Source organism: Mustela erminea, chromosome 1 (assembly GCF_009829155.1).
Source record: "Mustela erminea isolate mMusErm1 chromosome 1, mMusErm1.Pri, whole genome shotgun sequence".
Classification (NCBI taxonomy): domain Eukaryota; kingdom Metazoa; phylum Chordata; class Mammalia; order Carnivora; family Mustelidae; genus Mustela; species Mustela erminea.
Window position 1 is genome coordinate 64,415,802 of NC_045614.1, and position 17,744 is coordinate 64,433,545.

The 17,744-nt window shown below is 45.7% G+C and overlaps 1 protein-coding gene across 3 annotated transcripts in view; it reads right to left on the reverse strand.

The window, feature by feature from the left end:
* The window catches only part of STAC (SH3 and cysteine rich domain), a 149,232-nt gene that overhangs the window by 74,221 nt on the left and 57,267 nt on the right, over window positions 1-17,744 (reverse strand). Inside the window, exons 1-2 of one of the 3 annotated variants that reach the window (XM_032359354.1) lie at window positions 14,052-14,158; window positions 12,363-12,642 (exon numbers count right to left, since the gene is read on the reverse strand). In XM_032359354.1, the coding sequence (XP_032215245.1) occupies window positions 12,363-12,534 (172 nt within the window). In that variant the 5' untranslated portion in view covers window positions 12,535-12,642; window positions 14,052-14,158. Of the gene's footprint in view, window positions 1-12,362; window positions 12,643-14,051; window positions 14,159-17,744 lie in introns of those variants that run through there. The other 2 variants (XM_032359278.1, XM_032359210.1) reach the window with 2 other exon arrangements.

Genomic DNA, 17,744 nt, shown 5'->3' on the forward strand with positions numbered 1-17,744 from the left:
GTCGTGAGATGTTTAAGGATGGGATAGAGGAGGGAGGCAGTGTCCATGTCTTCCTAATACCAACTTATGTGTACAACATGAAAAACATCTGTGTAAGTGTGACCAATATCATACTCATGTCTAGACAAACCAGACTCTGACAGTTCCTCTGGCTTCCTGACTTCCCCAAACTGGTCCCCAAATGGAGTTCAAATATTGTCCCAGCAGTGACCAGGCTACAAGGCATCCCAGTTGGGTCCCCTGGAAGGGAGTTGGGGAGAGGGCCTTGGAAGGCTACTGACAGCATCATGAGACCTGTTAAACCCACCCTCTCCACTGAATGTTAGTGTCTGTCACTGAAGTAGGTCCAGGGCACCTTCAGCTGAAAGTGGCAGGGGTTCCCTCTCAATTTCTCCAGTTTCTGGATAACGCTGACCCCTTTCCTTTGCTACTTCCCAGACTCTTGACTTAAATAAATGAAGATGTGAGATATCAGCTCAGGGCCTGGCCCACAGCTGGTGCTCAATGTCTAATGGATACATGGTTACTGAGATTATCTGTAGTTCTACCCTCTTACTTCTGAATATTTTGCATTGTGTATAACAAAAGTGATCCTACTCATAATTCTGATACCGTTATTTCTGATTGGCTGAGGACTTGTTTATCTGTTCACTCACTCTTTAATAAATTTGCACTGAACAACCCCTACAGGATGGGTGTCAGGCTTGGTGCTGAGGATACTGCAGAGAATATCCGCACCACAGCGTCCACTCTGGAAGTTATGCAGTCTCACTTGCCCTTTGTCCATGAATGTGACCACGTCTCATAACCTGCCTCCTTTCCACAATGACTTAGGGGAGGACATCTTTTGGAGGATTATACTATATTAAACAAAAGACAATTATAGACAGCATTTGCTTTGGGTTGACAACAAAATACAAGAGAGCTGATATTATGATAAAGGAGTCAAGAGAAGAAATGAAATGAAATAACAAAACAAAACCCCAGAAGAATAGTGTGGGGAATATAGGGAAGCAAGAGATAAAATTTTATCATCAAATTCCTTAGGAGAGATGGTACTGGACAGAAGTGACCCTACAGATGATCTAATTACTGTCATAAAGCAGCAATTCCCAGATTTTTGGACTTCCTAAACTAAGAGGAAAGGGGAGAGTGTGCCATTAGCTTCAAAGGAAGCGGAGTGGGCAGGGAGACAGAGCTACAGGGCATGGATGAGGGACATTTCATAGAAACTGCAAGAAGCCCTCAGTGGCTCACCAGTCTGCCCCAGTCCGCAAGAGATTCATTAGCTAAGTAAGTGGGGCCCCTGGCAATTCACTCCGATATGCCTTTGGTGCCAAAAATATACACCAAACAACTGAGAAACAAAACAAAAACAAGAGCTGAAGAATAAAGATGTTATGCAACAGTTGAACAAGTGGTAAATACAGAAATCAGAACTAGAAATGTCTAAATAGATGTATAAATCTTATAAAATGCTTATCTATCTTAGTATTTATTCTCAATAGTATGACTTGTGAAACATTATAAGAATGGTAAAAGTCTGAATTGACAAGAGTGACATACTTGGGTTAAGGTTAAAAGTTCAGTATTTTATGGGGTGCCTGGGTGATACAGTCGGTTAAGTGTCCAATTCTTGCTTTCAGTTCAGGTTGTGATCTTGGGGTTGTGAAATCAAGCCCTACATTGGGCCCCGTGCTCAGCATGGAATCTGCTTGGGTTTCTCTCTCCCTCTCCCTCTGCTCCTTCCCCTCCTGCTCTCTCTCTCACTAAAATAAATAAATAAATCTTTAAAAAAAGTTCGGTAAGTTATCTGGAATAACAGAGAAGTCTATACAAGATTTATTTTGACTTTTTAATAACTTGAGAAATGTAGAATAAAGAGTGTTTACTCAAAGGTAATCAGAAGGAGGAGTGTATTATACATGTTCCAAAAAACACAGGAGATCGTACAAGGAAGGAACACACAAATCACACATGACTAACACTCACACAAGGAGATACATAAACACACACATGAAATGGAAGGAAGCAGAAAACACAAAATAGAAACTACAGAGGCATAGTTTCTAGTTTTCTTCCTTTAAGATGGAAAAGCAAGTATTTCACTCATAACAATGAATGTGAATCCATAAATCTCTGTTATTTAAGAGTACAAATTCAGGTTGGGGAAAGGAGAAATCTAAAATCCAATTATGTTTATTTGCAAGCAGCACTTAGACAAACAATCAAAAATGTTTAAAATAGAAAGTAGATAAAAACAAAAACAAAAACAAAACTAAGGTGGAAGTATTACTACTAATAGTGGGAGCTCAGGACACAACTGTTAAACAGAATGGGATGGCACTGTGTTTGTAACTGGATATAATTCAAAATGAAGAAGATACCCCTGTTATGACCCTTTGTGTACTGAGTAACTTTGTGTTAAAATACGCAACACAAAGGGAAATGAAGAGGAAGATCACATAAGAGGAAATAGGGCTTCTGTGACAAGCTTCTTTTTGGGCAGGCTGAAGACTTAATATACCTGGACATAACTTTCAAGAGGGATTAGGAATTTTCCATGTACTTCCCCTATTTTTTTTTAAAGATTTTATTTATTTATTTATTTATTTATTTATTTATTTATTTGAGAGAGAGAAAGAGAACATGAGAGAGAAGGGGCAGAGTGAGGGGGAGGGAGAAGCAGACTCCCCACTGAGCAGAGAGCCGGATGGATGTGAGGTTCTATCCAAGGATCCTAGGATCATGACCTGAGATGAAGTCAGATGCTTAACTGACTGAACCACCTGGGCACCTCTCCTATTTTGTTTTTAATTGGCTTCTATTTCTGTTGGTTGGTATTTGAAGGCAGACTGGTCTTTTTCCCACCCAAGAACTACTATTTTCTAAATACTCAGTGTGTACAGGTGTGTGCTAGCTGTCATAAAAATGGGCACATAAATGAGACCTGATCATGTCTTCAGGTTGCTTACCAATGTCTAGTCTGTTTGAAGAATGATATGCAAGTTCAGAGAAACGATGGTCACCAATGAACTCGAGGAAGCCCTGTAACTGGGTCTTGATAGCATTGGGACCAGAATCGATGGAGAGAAGCAGGAAAGAAGGGCATTCGGATGTTCCTCAAGGAGTGTCAAAATGCCCGCACACTGCAAATGGGCTCCAAAAACACATTAGGACCTTCCCCAGGGAGTAGATGTTTGAGGGAGGGTGTTGGGAAATATGGTCACATCCTCTCCACCTCCCTCCTCTTGTCCTATCTTCTTTCTGGTAAAAGATCTTTACCTTTTCAAGGCAAAGATATGAAGGTCCCATGTGATACCCCAGAGCCTAACATTGGTCCCTACACCCTAGTTGCTTCCACTTCTGTGTGAGACTCCAAGAAACCTCCATTCTTGGAGCCCACCAGCATCCATTTCTGCTCAGTGTTTCCTGGAAGGAATGTGGATTACTTTCTCACATAAGTAATTTCCAGTGAGATATTTCATAAAATCCTTAGCATGTTGTGGCAAGCATCACATTTTAGGAGCCAACAGAAGATGCTACCTTTAAAGTATTTTGTACCCCTTTCCTTGAAAGGCACGGGGTACAATGTTCTCTGAGGACACTGGACCTGAATTGAAGTCTTAATAACTTTTTAATGAATTTGCCTTTGCAGGTATTGAAAAGGCTTTCTGAACTACATACACTGAAGAGATACAAGCCAAAAACTGTTCAACAGCAGCCAAGTGGAATTAGGGAAAATGAGATGTTGGGAGAGAGAACTGTAGTTATAATCCATTTGCTCCACTGCCTGTTCTCCACTGATAACACTTGGCAGTTTTCAGAAGAGCGGAACTACAAAATGCTCATGGGTGCTATCAGTATCCAAAGGGAACACAGTATACAGCATTTTCCAAACATATACGTTAATGTGGAACCCCCACCTCTCCAAATCTGTAGAGCTTCTGGGATCATCTTTAAAAGCTCTCCCTTTTAGTGTCTTCCATCACCTGGCACTTGGGATCCTGAGCAAGTTTTAATCTGCTTCTGAATGCGATCTCTTCAGCTATTTGAGGACACTGACCATATTCCCCAAAGTCTTCTCCAAGCCAAACATTTCCATGTCCTGCAAGCATTCCTCGTCTGGAAGGGTCACCATTTCCTTACCCTGCCTGTGTGCTAGTGTTACTGACTTTCTGTTGCTAGAGTCAATAGGATTCCCTCAAGAAGGCCAGAGGAACAAAGAATACAGAAAAACTACCTCTTTTGGACTGGGCATTATATTAGCATTCCGTCCTCTACAGAAAAGTAGCAGTTAAGTTTGTGCTACTCGGAAGTAGTGAAGACACCAGAGGCGAACAATCCTTTCCGACAAAGCACTGAGGTCTGGGTACTGCACTTTAACATGGATACATACCATGACCCAACGGAAAGGATCTATTTAAAACTTAAGAAAAAGATTCTAGAGAGCACTGGTGTTTTCTTATCTATTGGTTGTACAGCTTCTAAAACAATTGTCTGGTTAAATGATTGATGGCACCTTAGAGTTTTAATTCCATTCTGAGAACACACAGATTTGACATTTACTTTTCAATATTCCCTTTGATTTCTGTTTGGTCTTTCCTATCAAGAGACACTTCATTGCTGAGCAAACACTGCCTTGTCTTTTTAGTTTTATGTACCTACGTATGTGTGTGTGTCTACAATTTTTTTTTTCCATTTAAGATTTGGTTAGTTTTATGGCTTTTCCGAGCAATCACATGTGGTCAGAAAACAGTTAAACTAATGGTCAAACAAGAGCATAGTAGAAGGCTCCTGGACTGAGGGTAATGTAATATTTCCTTTTCTAATAATGTTACCATATTACCTTTCATTATGATGGGGTAGCATGATGTTATTGGTACAACAATGCCAAGGTCCATCTGTATTTTATATTCACTCATAATGGAGGATGTTTTGATGCTGCATCTACATGTAAAGATATGGTGATACTGCTGGTGCCTTGTCCACATCTGGTTTATCATGCTGATGTTGTGATGATGGACTGCTATTGGCCCGCAGCTGCTCTTTTTTTGGAGAATAAATCGTTTTAAAGACTGAATGACAGGAGATACAGGCTGGGCACCCTCATCCCAGGGTGGGAATACCAGGTAAGAACAACCTGTGTCCTAGAGCTTGCCATGGGTGGCATCAATCTGAGCCAACTCCAACCGAGGGCACATCCTTGCTTGGCTCCTTCCCCTGCCTCTTCTGCTGAGAGCAGCAGAATCTCAATCCTCCTCTCCCAAGGGCACCCCCCCCCCCAATAAACCACTTTCACAAGGATCTCTATCTCAGGCTCTGTTTTAGGGATGCTGACCTAAATCAAAGTCATTATTGTTTTCCTCTGTGGTTGCCACGTGGGCAGTTTGAAAGCGAATGATCCTTTGTGCAGTGACTATGAGCATGTTTAGAAATATGAGCCCATTTGATACGCTGTCTTCTAAGTGGATGCCAACTAAGAACATGTAGTTAATGTAAAAATCATTAAGGAAACAAGGTATCTGACAGTAATGGAAGAACAAAGTCCTTTGGAAAATCCTCCTTAATTGATGGAGTAGAGTCATACATTGAGTCAGCTATGTTAATAGTGCTTGTTCAGGTCTCTGCAATTTTAAGGAGTGGCAGATGACCACAAACAATTGCAATGCTTTCCTGAAATGAGGCTGCCACAGATGGAATACATTTGAGTTGATGTACAATGAAGGTGAGTCCCCACCCCTGACAGCCCCAATCAAGACAGCCCCAAGGCCCAGGGATTGGAAGAGGGGATCTGCTTGGTGGAGAAAGGACGTTCAAACCAAGAGGATTCTCCTAGCCTAAGACTGGGTCTTCAGTTCTCTTGACTCAAGGGCTGGAAATTCCAGCACTGGGTGTTGGAGGCCACGGCATGGCTGGAGTCGAGGACCAGACCAGGCCCTGACTTGTGTCTCCTTCAAAGTCCGGACACCTTGACAAGGTTAAGGATGGGAAAGTTGAGTGCACTGAGAAAGGGTCTGTGCCATGTGTCGCGCGCTTGCCTACGTGACTTCCCACACACTCTCCCTTTAGTAGGGAACAATGTGGCCAGAGTCCTGAGTTCTTTAGTTATTCCTTGTTGTTCTGTACCTCCCATGATCCACTCCCTGGTTGATTGTCTTGTTAATGGCTTTAGCTGAAACTACCTGGCATCACAAGGTTTGCTTGTAGTTAATGCAAACTTGTTAAAGGAACTGCGGTCATCTGACTAGGTACTGATGTAATGCTTCTCCTATTCTCGTTTGCCTTATAAATGCTTGTAAGACGTGGAATAAATTTGGCACTGTTGGAATCCTCTTCAGTGTCCCTCCTGCCCCCATCTCTTTGTCTCTTAACTTTTTTTCATCATCCTCTTAGCCCCCACGGTTACCCTGGTGGATTCGTCGTTGCTGGCCGCGACAACTGGGGCTGAGGGACACATAGCTGCCTATTTCTCTCATGTCTCCACAAATGGTTGGGATGACCATCTTTGGCTTGCACAGCTGACCAAGTTTTCTGGAAGGGGACAGTCTGAGGAAGTGATCCTAAAGGATGGCCATGTCCTGGAGGCAAGATTGGACTTGAAGAAGAGCCTGCCACAGTGTCTGCTCAACCCAAGGGCCTGGGGGCCACATCGGTGGGGGGAGGTGCAAATCCAAGGGCAAGGGTGAAGCTGGCAATAGGTAATGAGTTATAGAGTGTGAGAGCTGAGAAAATTAGGAACACAGAAACAGGGAATGAGGCTGGGGTCCTGGTCTCCTTTTCTTGGTCACTTTCTTGTGGCAAATGTGTAGCCTTTCCAGCTTTAGGGCACAGGCAGTCAGGCGAGGAACAAATGTGAGGCCCTGTCCACCCAACCCTTAGTGTCCATTTTACCTCAGAAATCCTAGACAGTGAGAAAGCCAGACAGATTCCTTTTATTTTTAAACAAACATCCATCAGCTAGGAACCTCACACTTGAATTTTGACTTTTCTTGGCCATCATTGTATAACCTTTGGTTCTCAGTTAAAAGGAAAACAAAAACTGCTCTAACAGATTTTCTGAAATGTCACTCTCAGGAGATAGCCGCAGGTGGCCTTTCCCTGGAATTCGGGATATGGAGATGAGATGGGGCTTGAAGGAAGCGAATCTGCAGGTAATACGTGTGAAGACAGGAGGTTAAATCTGAAGAGCAAGGAAAGGGAAGGGGGGCAGATCACCTGTGCTCTGGGATCACTGACCCTGGTACCCGACGCCTCCTTTCGGGAATTGAGAACATTTGCCAGTCTCTGCTTCACATTGTGGCTTGCTCTCTTCACCTCCTTCCTTTGCCACCTCACCTCACCTCACCTCACCTCACCTCACCTCACCTCACAGAGAGCCCTTCTTCACTAATTCTCCTTCCTCTTCCCTAGAAGGAACCTGCTTGCTTTCCTTCACTTTCATCTTTGAAAACAACAGAATGCCTGTCAGACCTCTTTTTTCCCTCTGTATTTTAAAAAATAAAATGGTAGCTACGATATCAATTTAATCCTAATAAGGGAAAAATATAGTAAAGTTCTCTTTAGCACAGGGCATTTTATTTTATTTTATTTTTTTTCCAAAATGGAGTCTTTCAAAATTGGGCTGTACTTGAGAAGCTCCTAAAATCCCCCCTGAGGTTAATGATTGTGATATTCTTCAGAGGCAAACTCATTTCCATTACTCATTTAAAAAGCACCTGTTCCTTTGTCTTATCACACTCATCACACTGAGTGTGATAAGAAGCACATGTTCCTTGTCTTATCACACTCATCACACTAAGAATTAAAACAGGTGACACATTGTCACCTGTTGAAGGATTACGAATAGCGCTGCCTTGAAAGGCCTGGTGGGAATTTATAGGCAACTGAAAGTGACAGAGCAGCCTTGGAAGACAGCTAAGCAGACAGGAAACCAAGCTTGGAGGCCAAGCAGCCTCCGTATCCTGAGCACAGGACATGAGACCCCCTTCCCGCCATGCTCGCAGTCAGACCCGAGGCGTTACTTCCAGATGGGAAAGGGAAGCGGAAGGGTGAGACAGCCCCAAGACTTGGTGCCATCCACCCACTTTCAAAAAGGTTCAATGACGCAGAGGTCATTGGTAGGTACTATGGTAGGTTAGATTCTTGACCCCATCTTTGCCCCGGCCCGCACGTGTGTCTTTTGCCAGGTGGCTTTGCAGTCCCTGGAGAGAGTGCGTTTCTTCACCCTTTGACGTGGGCTGGGCCCACAGCCTGGAGGAATGTCACCAGATGGGACGGCCTGCCTCCTCCAGGAAGCTGAGGCCTTAAGCAGCTCTATGTGCTTCCCCTTGTCCTTGCCATGGGAAGAACACACCCTGGCTGGCCCACTTGTCAGAGGAAAGGGTAAGAGACGAGCAGGAGAACATGCAAGAGAAGCCCAACCTCAGTGGTTCCAAAGAAGCCCAAGGAAGAGTCCAAGAAAGCTGCGGCTCAAGAGCACTCATTACTCAGCAAAACTGAAGAATGGTGGAGCTACACAAACGTGGCTCTGAAATGAGGTTTGGTCATAGGAAGGACATGAATGACAATGACTGGGAAGTGGGAGTGTGAGTAGAATACGGTTTTCTGAAGATGATGACGAAGACACTCCTTGTGTCCATCATCACCAGAGAGGCAGACATTGCTCCCCTGTTTGAACATCCCACCCTTAACTGGGCCTTGGCCAAGAGTAAAGGGGACAGCAGAATCCCACCTTCCAGGTCATACTGGAAATCACTGATACGTCCAAGTTCAGTGATGAGAGACGTTGGCTTCTTTGGGAAGCACGAACATTTTGAAGATTATCAGATAATTAAGTAAGAAAAGACCTTCAGATGACCTCTGCCTGACAGAAGTTAAACCACGCACTATTCACAGCTCAAGTGCATGGGTTAAATGGTTACATTCCCACTGAAGTTTGCCTTTTACTCCACCCCTTGTTTCCAATCCTCCCTTCTAAAGTTACATTGCATGAGTCTCTTGACTTCAAACATGGTACTTTCAAACATAGCTGCACATCCTAAATCTTTTACACACCAAACTCCCAGAGTTTCCTCACGATTTTATTTTGATACACCACTCACCACTCTGATCACTCTCTTCCAGACACCCACCTGCTTGTCCATATTCCTCATAAAATATGAAACTCAGAATGATAGACAATCCTTGACATGTCCCTAAAACATTGCCACATACATGAGGGACTAATTACTTCTTGTTAGCTGGACATTATTTACTTTGATTATTTATGCCTATTAAATTTAACTTTTTTTTTCTGTAAAGCTAATTTGGTCTATCCTCTGAGTATGTTTCTCTGCTTCAGGACAGCAATGACTATTTTCTCCTCTAATAATGATAATGATAATACCAACTCCAATGGGCCCCCTTTACTGAGAGCCTTCTGAAGCCTGGTACTTTCCCTCTGCCAGTTCACTAGACCATTCAACCCCCCTGAGGGTGTTATTATTTTCTCCACATAAAATGAGGACACGTGCTCAGAGAAGGTGAGTTACTGGCACTCGGTCACATAGCTGGATGGGGTTCAAATCCAGCCTGATTCCATGCACCTGATACTTTCTCCTATCCTCACTCTCTTTCATCATTTTATCTGGAAAGCAAAAGGCTAATGATGCCATGGTAATAGCCACAAGCAAAACATGGGTCAGCATTGTCCACACGTTGTGCACTGAACAGAAAGGTGCCTCTTTGCCTACGTTGAATGAAAATACCTCTCACTACATCACATGACAGAGCCATCAGCTGTGCGACAATCATGTGATTGGTACCAAAGCCAGGATGGAGAGGAATCAACAGAGGCCAGTCTTGTGATCTTCAACCACAGTTTTCTTCCACTGTTGTGGTGGACACTGTTGATACTCTGCCCAGATACTCCTATGGGATTGGCACAGGCAGAGGAATGGCTCCCCATAGGTGTCCACCTCCTAATCTCCAGACCTGAAGAACATGTTATGTTACAAGGCAAGGGGAAGTCAAGGATGCAGAAGGGAGTAAGGTGGCTAATCAGGAGGCCTTGAGATGGAGAGTATCCCAGTGGGCACAAGAGGGAGAGTCAGGACCAGTGAGATGGCTGTGTGAGAGAGATGCAACCTGTCATTATAACTTTGTATGAACACAGAAGGAGCCACAAGCCAAGGTGGGGGGGCGTCTGTAGAAGCTGTAGGAAGAAAGAACATATATTCTCCCCTAGAGCCTCCAGAAAGGAATGGAGCTCCTGAAGCCCTGATTTTAGCCCAGTGATACCCGCTGTGGACTTTCAACATCCAGAACTATAAGATAATACATCTGTGTTGTTTTAATCCACTAAGTTTGTGATATTCTCTCACAGTAGCAAAAAGCCCCTAATATACCAGAGGCGTGTGTGCTGGCTGCTGATGACTCACAGCTACCCTCCTTCTCCAGAAAATTGCCTTCAGCAGAACATGAGCCACTTGGCCCAGGCCATCGTGGGAGGAGGAGGGAGGCCCACTGAAAGCAGGCTACAAAAGGCTCGCCTCAAAGAAGGACCAGCTGTGCAACCCATGCAGAGCTCCCTCCAGAGCTGGCTGAAGTGGGACCCTACTAAGGCCACTTTCTTATTCAGCCCCCTCAACTGATCACAGTGCACCTAACTCCCCTCTCAAGTTCTGCTTCTAGGGAATCTGGCTCGAGACAACAGTTAGCCTCGGAAGAGATGCCAGGCTATAGGAAGCTGGTCCTGGTGGGGAAGGGGTGGGGCTGGGAGGTGTGTGTCAGGGTAGAAGATCTGGAACATGAGACTGCAGGGCTTATTGGCTTTTGCCTGGGTCCTCACTGGGCCCTGGGGCCAACTTGATCATAAAAGTGTCCTTCCCTACTCCCTTCTCAGAGAAGGGAGTTGAGGGAAATTGGAAGGGGAGGTGAACCATGAGAGACTATGGACTCTGAAAAACAATCTGAGGGTTTTGAAGGGGCGGGGGGAGGGAGGTTGGGGGAACCAGGTAGTGGGTATTAGGGCACGGATTGCATGGAGCACTGTGTGTGGTGCAAAAATAATGAATACTGTTATGCTGAAAATAAATAAAAAATAAATTTAAAAAAAAAAGTGTCCTTCACTAAAGCATTCATGTCAAAACCCAGCCCTGTGGCATCTGGGCTGCAAGGGGGTGGGGAAGGCCTCAGGGTGCTTCCAGGTGCTCCAGGAATTCGATTGGCTACACATCTGGTGGGTCAGCACCATCTTGGGAAGACAGTCCACATCTGGATCTGGATCAGCCCTGCATTTTTCATTTTTCGGCCTCATTTCTGTGCGTGATGCCCTTTAACTTCTCCTACTGGGAGTGGGGTGTGGGTTGGGTAACACCCTCTCTGTGCCCTGATAGCACACACAGACCTGTCTGTGTTCTGTGGTCACTAGTCAGTTACCAGGATTGACAGCTGCTCTTGAAACAACTGGTTTAAACTCACTCTGAGTCCCGCCCCACCCCCCAACCCCAAACTGCCTTTATGATTTCCTCCATCTGTTTGGTCACTGGGTTCCTGACATAGGAGAGGCAGAAGAGTAGGAACGGTGGCATTTCTGTGCATGTGGCTCGGAACGGCCTACCTCTTCCTTGTGGCTGGGACATGTCATAGATCATTTGCTTCATCTGGGCACAACCCCTAAGACTCTCAGGCTGCCCCCATTTCTCTGAGGTACTGTGAGTGAGTCCGTGCCAGGTCCAGACTTGTACGGAATGGTGGCTCAATCACCTTTCCTGCCTGGTTCAGTGCCTCCCCCGCAGAATCATCCCTCCCACACCTGCTTGTCTGGGTCCTTCCCCTGTAATGCACCCAGCTACAGACTCCCTGCCCACGCTGCCCCAGACAGACAGCGCCACATGCCCTGTGGTGGATTCTGGGATAGTGTCCCTCAGGTCCCCTTGATGTATCGAAGCATTCCGTGCCCACCTGCCCAGCATCCTGGTTGCCTCCCACTGATTTCCTCTTTGCCCACTGCCCCGGCTGAAAAGAGCTGCTTTGTCCAGATTATGTCCCTTCCCCAGGGGCTGCCCAGCCACAACGAGAGGTGATACAGTGGTATAAAGTCCCAGACCACTAGCCTCAGTGCAGTTGACTTTCCAGGGCTCCCTGGGGGGGATGGCTGAAGTTCCAACTGTATCACCATCAAACTTCTCCCTCTGCCCAGTCCTACTTCCCTTCCCCGTGCACAACTATTGTTCTCCAGGACATTCCCAAAACAACCTGCTCTCATGTACATCTCTGAGGCTCAGAATATGTCCTGGGGCCTGGACTCAGGCTATACCACTCTCACTTGCCTTCCAGGGGGGCAGGGACCCTGGATGTGGGGGTGGGGGAGGCCTTACCCACGATCATGTGGTTGCAGACGTCACAGAAAGTGGGCTTCTTGAAGATGTGCTCCTGAAAGGCGTGGGCCTTGCCGCCAGCCCCTGCGTGCAGGCTGGCCCTGGTGGGTGTGGACGTCAGGCTTCCAGAGGCAGGGAGTGGGCTGGAGCTGGGGCTGACCTCAGCCAGCATGTCGGCCTGTAGCTTCACGTCGCTGTTGGTTCGCTGGAAGAAGTTGTCAGCACTTTTGCTCCGTAAACTCTTGGTCTTGAAAGAAAGTGATCGTTTTAGTTTCTGGAGCTGCAATGCAATGACAGAACACTCTCTTACGATCAGTCATGCAGACTCATGCTGTGGGGGTGAGGTCTGCTCCAGGAACTGCCCTCTTTCCGCTGATACCCTCTGCCCCAAGGAGGTTCCCCGATGTTCCTGTGCCTAGGGGGTATCTGGCAGCCCCTTCTCCACCCCATGCTGAGCCAGACTGCCCAAAGAGGCTCCAAGGTGCTTCTGCTTCTGGCCCTGCTCCTCTTCCCTGCCTCCTTGAGGTCCTACCAATGTGCTATCAAAACGGCCCATGACACTAGACGTTCGACACCATTTGCCTTCTGAATTGGAATAACTGGAAATATGAAGCATACGACCTTCTGGGCTCAATGGCTGCATCTGCCAGGCCGGGGCCTCTGCTGGTCTTTCTCTCTGACTGTCACTTAGCAGCCACTTGTCCCTACACACGGCAAAGCAGAAGAGGCCACTGTCTGACTCGAATCCATCTGGCTCCACAGAATGGGAGCCAGAAACTCTCAAGCCTACTTGGGTCTGAGGCACATGGATGAGTAATGTGTGTGTGTGTGTGTGTGTGTGTGTGTGTGTTCGTGGAGGACACAGTGTGGGATTTTTGGACTTTCTCTGCTCTTCTCCTTGCCTTGCCTCTTGTTGTCAGTCATGGCAAACTGGATCCTATTCTCCTTTGCCTTGGAACTTAGGGAGAATTAAAACATGGGCTTGGAAAACTAGTAAACACTGAAAGGCCCGGGTTTGGTCCAGCCTGCACTGCCAACCCAGCCTTCCTACTGGAGACAGAAGGATCTTTTGGAAATACGGATTTCCGTATTTATGAGTTGCTGAACCTGCTGTTTAAGTTCTTCACAAGGTTTCCTTTGTTCTTAAATCTAAAGAAAAGCTCCTTGTCGTGGGCTCCAGGGACTGGTGGCTTCTGGGTCCCCATGACACCTTGTAGCAAACCGAACCTTGCTGTCCATGCCAGCCGCAGTGGTTCTTTGAAAGTCTGTGGTATTTACTATGCTTTCTCATTGCCCACCTTTTGTGCATGCTTCTCCCTCTGCCCAGATAAAGGTATAAAGCACTTAGTAGCTTCATGACCTGCAAAAGGTCACTTTACCCTCAAAGTAGTTTCCTTTTGTAACTGAATATCCAGGGGGGCTCTGCCCGTTGTCTAGAATTAATGTCTTTGACCCAAAGCTGCAGACAAAAAGGGGCCAAGCAAACGAGTCTAAAAAAGGCCCCAATCGAGAGTAGTCGAACACCTCTCCAAGACACACAAGATGAGCTGATCTGGCCTTGTCAAGCCACATCACTTCTGCATCAACCCTCCAACCTGTTCCTCAGAGGATCAGGAAGCTGTGGTCTTTCATGCTTGGGGCAGACTGCAAAAATGCTACAATTTTCTTCCATTACCCTTCCCCATTCACCTTTGCAACGTGACTTCACAGCCCCACCCACCAAAGGTAGCATGTTTCTGCACTCCTTGGAGCTCGTGGGTTTAGGGTATTTGACCAAAAAAAAAAAAAAAAAAAAAGCCGGTTCCAATCCGGTTTAAGCCGGTTCCAAGCCTGCCCTCAACATGCCTTGTGTGCTCTATCCTCCCTCTTGGAAACTTGCCAAACTGCCACAGGAACCAACCCAATGTTGGCCGAAAGATGATGGGAGACACACCCCCAGTCCAGTCACCTCCTTTTATGTGTGCGAGACCAGTGAAGCAGAGCCACCCTGTTTCCCTGCTGGGAATGAAAGCATCCAGATGAGACCAGAAGAACTGTCAAGCGGAGTCCGATCCGAATTGTCAGCTCCCAGAACCATCAATTGAAGAGAGGACTGGTGTTTGAAACCATTAAGTTGGGTATCTATTGTATGTACACAGCAATACATTGGTTCTTCTCACCTTCCTGCCATGGGCTGGGATTTTACTTCTTTGCCCACGTGAGGTTGGCTGTGGCTATATGAAGGCAGCACCCCACTTCAGGGAACTGGCTGGGGAGAAGGACTTGCAGGCCCTACAGAGGAGGTCCACTTAGTCAGCAATGAAGCATCATTAGCCCAGAAAGGGCTGGCCAGAGGAGCAACAACACCCTACATTAAAAGTCAGAAACAATGGGTCGGCCAAGAACCCTGTCTCTTTCCCTTCGCCCTACAGCCCAAACTCACCAGAGGCTCTGCAGACACTGAAGAAGGAAGAGAAGGAGGTACTCATGAGTTATTTTGGAGCTGTTTGTCACTGTACCATAACCTAGCCTATCCTGATGGATATAGGGGAGCAGGGTCATGTGTTCTTAGGAGCCCCGCATTTATTATGAAAGGGACCCTCCATCTCCAGCAAAGCTAAGTGAGAGGGGCATGAAACAGCACTCACTGAGATGGACCCACACCAGCATGAGGGCCAGAAAGCCAGAAAGGAGAACAGAACTTCCTCACTTCCTGTCCTTCAGGCTATCACCTGCGCTGGTGCTGGAGGCAGGGGAAGGTTTAAATAGATAAGACTAGAGTTTTATTGTGGACAGATTTTAATAAAGTGACCAGGAAATTAAGGAATGTGCTAAGATTTTGTCGTGGGTTGTGCAACCCAGGGCGAGGGTGATTTATCTGAGCAAATATCATCATATAGAGAAATGAAGTCCTGCGTATTGCTTGCCATGAAGTTTAGATGGTTCAATAAACTGGCTCCCCTTGTCTCAGAAGCAGAACAAAAAAAAGCACCTATCCTGATTTTAATAATAGCAGGTTCATCCCCAGGTGACCCTTGTTCATCTTCCCAACCATCCAGTGAAGGCACTGTTGTTTTTACTCCTGGAGAAAGGGCTGAGGGAGGTTAAGGGACTTGCCCAAAGTCACAGAGCTCATGTGAGTCAAGCCCAGGGATCAGAATTAAATTGACTTTTCTTTAAGCCTACACTCTTTGCGCTGACAGTGATTGACTGGTGATGGAAAGGGAACGGAGGAGATCTTGCCCCTCACCCCTGAGGGGGATAGAACTACTTTTGGTGGACGTGAGAGTGGGAAAGGATGTGCAGTGAGAAAGCAAATCTGATTTTTGGGGAGCTATTTCCCTTGTTTTACAGACTTCAAATTTCTTAAAAATAAAAGAGCATGCCCGTTTAACAAAGGGGAGCAGCAGACTCCCCTTTGGGGCTTCTCTCACACTCTATGGACCCTGTTGATATGCCGGGAAGGTCATGGGGTGCTGTCTATGTACGTCCAGTCTGGTCTCCTTCCTGTGCTCATGTGCTTTATTTCTGACTTCAGAACTTTCCATATATGGTATTCAGTGTTCCCTGGAAGTTCAGCAAGATGCCAAGACACCTGTAGCATTTTCCTTGTCCTGTGGGATGTAGCTGGAACTGTTTCAGACTTTCAGAGCCTCCCTGCCTATAGAGCTGGAGAATTTGCCTTGGAAGCCATTGTGACATTTCTTATTCAAGTGGATAGCTTAAAAGAAATGCCTACAAGTTAAACAAAGTCTGAGCAGTGAGCTCAAAGGAATACATTTTCTCAAATTATTCCTCAAAGAGTAGAGGCCAGATGGGAACATATAAAATAGAGAAATAGAAGCAAACCTTGATAATAGCAGATGTCACAAAATGATTAGCTGTGGCAACACTGACACAACCCAGCTCCATTTTAAAATAATAATAATAATAATAATAATAATAATAATAATAATGATGGGAGAAGAAACATATGTTCTCAAGTATTTTGCCATGTGCTAGAAATTGCTCTATATATTTTAATTCATGTAATCATACTAGTGATCTGATGAGTAAGAGATCATTCACTCATTCAATAATTCATTCAATAAGTATTTATTATGTCACGCTATGAGCCAGGCACTGGCCTTGGCTTTGAGGTTATAGCAGTGGAAAAAAGTAAAATCCTTCCCCTTAAGGTTTTAAGGTTTTAAGGAGATAGAAAGCACATAAATAATCAAAGATGTATATAATATATGTTTGGCTAAGGATAAGAGGAATGAAGTAAATAAAAGTGGAGCCAGGCTTTAAAAAGTGATGAGGAGGGGCACCTGGGTTACTCAGTGGGTTAAGCCTCTGACTTCAGCTCAGGTCATGATCCCAGGGTCCTGAGATCGAGCCCCACATCGGGCTCACTGCTCAGCAGGAAGCCTGCTTCCCTTCCTCTCTCTCTGCCTGCCTCTGCCAACTTGTGATCTCTATCAAATAAATAAATAAAATCTTAAAAAAAAAAAAAGGTGATGAGGAAGGCTTCTCTGACTGGTGACACTGGAGCAAATACACATGAGAGGTGAGGGCATGAGCTACTTTGGAGAAGAGCATTCTGGGTAGTGGGGGAAACCACGGGCAAAGGCCATGACAAGGGGTGGGTGTGTTTGAGGAATACCAAGAGGTCAGTGTGTCTGGGGCAGAAGGTTGAGGGATAGATAAAAGGGGCAGAGAAGTCAAGGATTAGCTTCATGCCAGGCCTTGCAGACCATGGCAAGGGCCTCAGAATTTATCCTAAGGGTGATGGTTTTGAGTAAAGAATTTTAAAAGGGTTCCTTTGGCTTCTATGTGGAAAACAGATTAGAGGAGGGCAAGATGGAAGCCCGGAGACCAGTTGGGGACTCTTGCAATTATCCCAGGGAGAATTCATTTTGTCTTGCCCTGCCATAGTTAGGATGCAACATGGTTGAATATGGGGTACAGTTTGAAGGTAGAACAGAATGGGCTTGTTGAGGGACTGGATACGGAATATGAAGGAAAGGGGACTCACGAATGGTTTCAAGGTTTTGGGCTTGAGGCAGTGGGTAGATAGAAGGTCCATTTACTCAAAGGAAGAGTCCTGGAGAAGAAGAGAGTTGGTATGGGGAAGTGGGGTGGGGATGAAGGGTTGAGTTGGAGAAAGTAAGTTTGAAATACTTATTAATTCATGTGGAGCTGGATATATGACCTTGGGATTCAGGCGAGAGTTCCAAGCTAGGGAAATACAGGTGAGGGTCATGAAGGCACAGGTGGTACTTACAGCCATGAGGCTTGATGAGATCACTATGTAGTTAATGTGGACACTGAGGAGAAGTGCTCTGAGGATGGAGACCTGAAGGTCAAGGAAATTAAGGAAATATTTCGAGCCAAGACAATCAAAGAAAAACAAAGGAATCT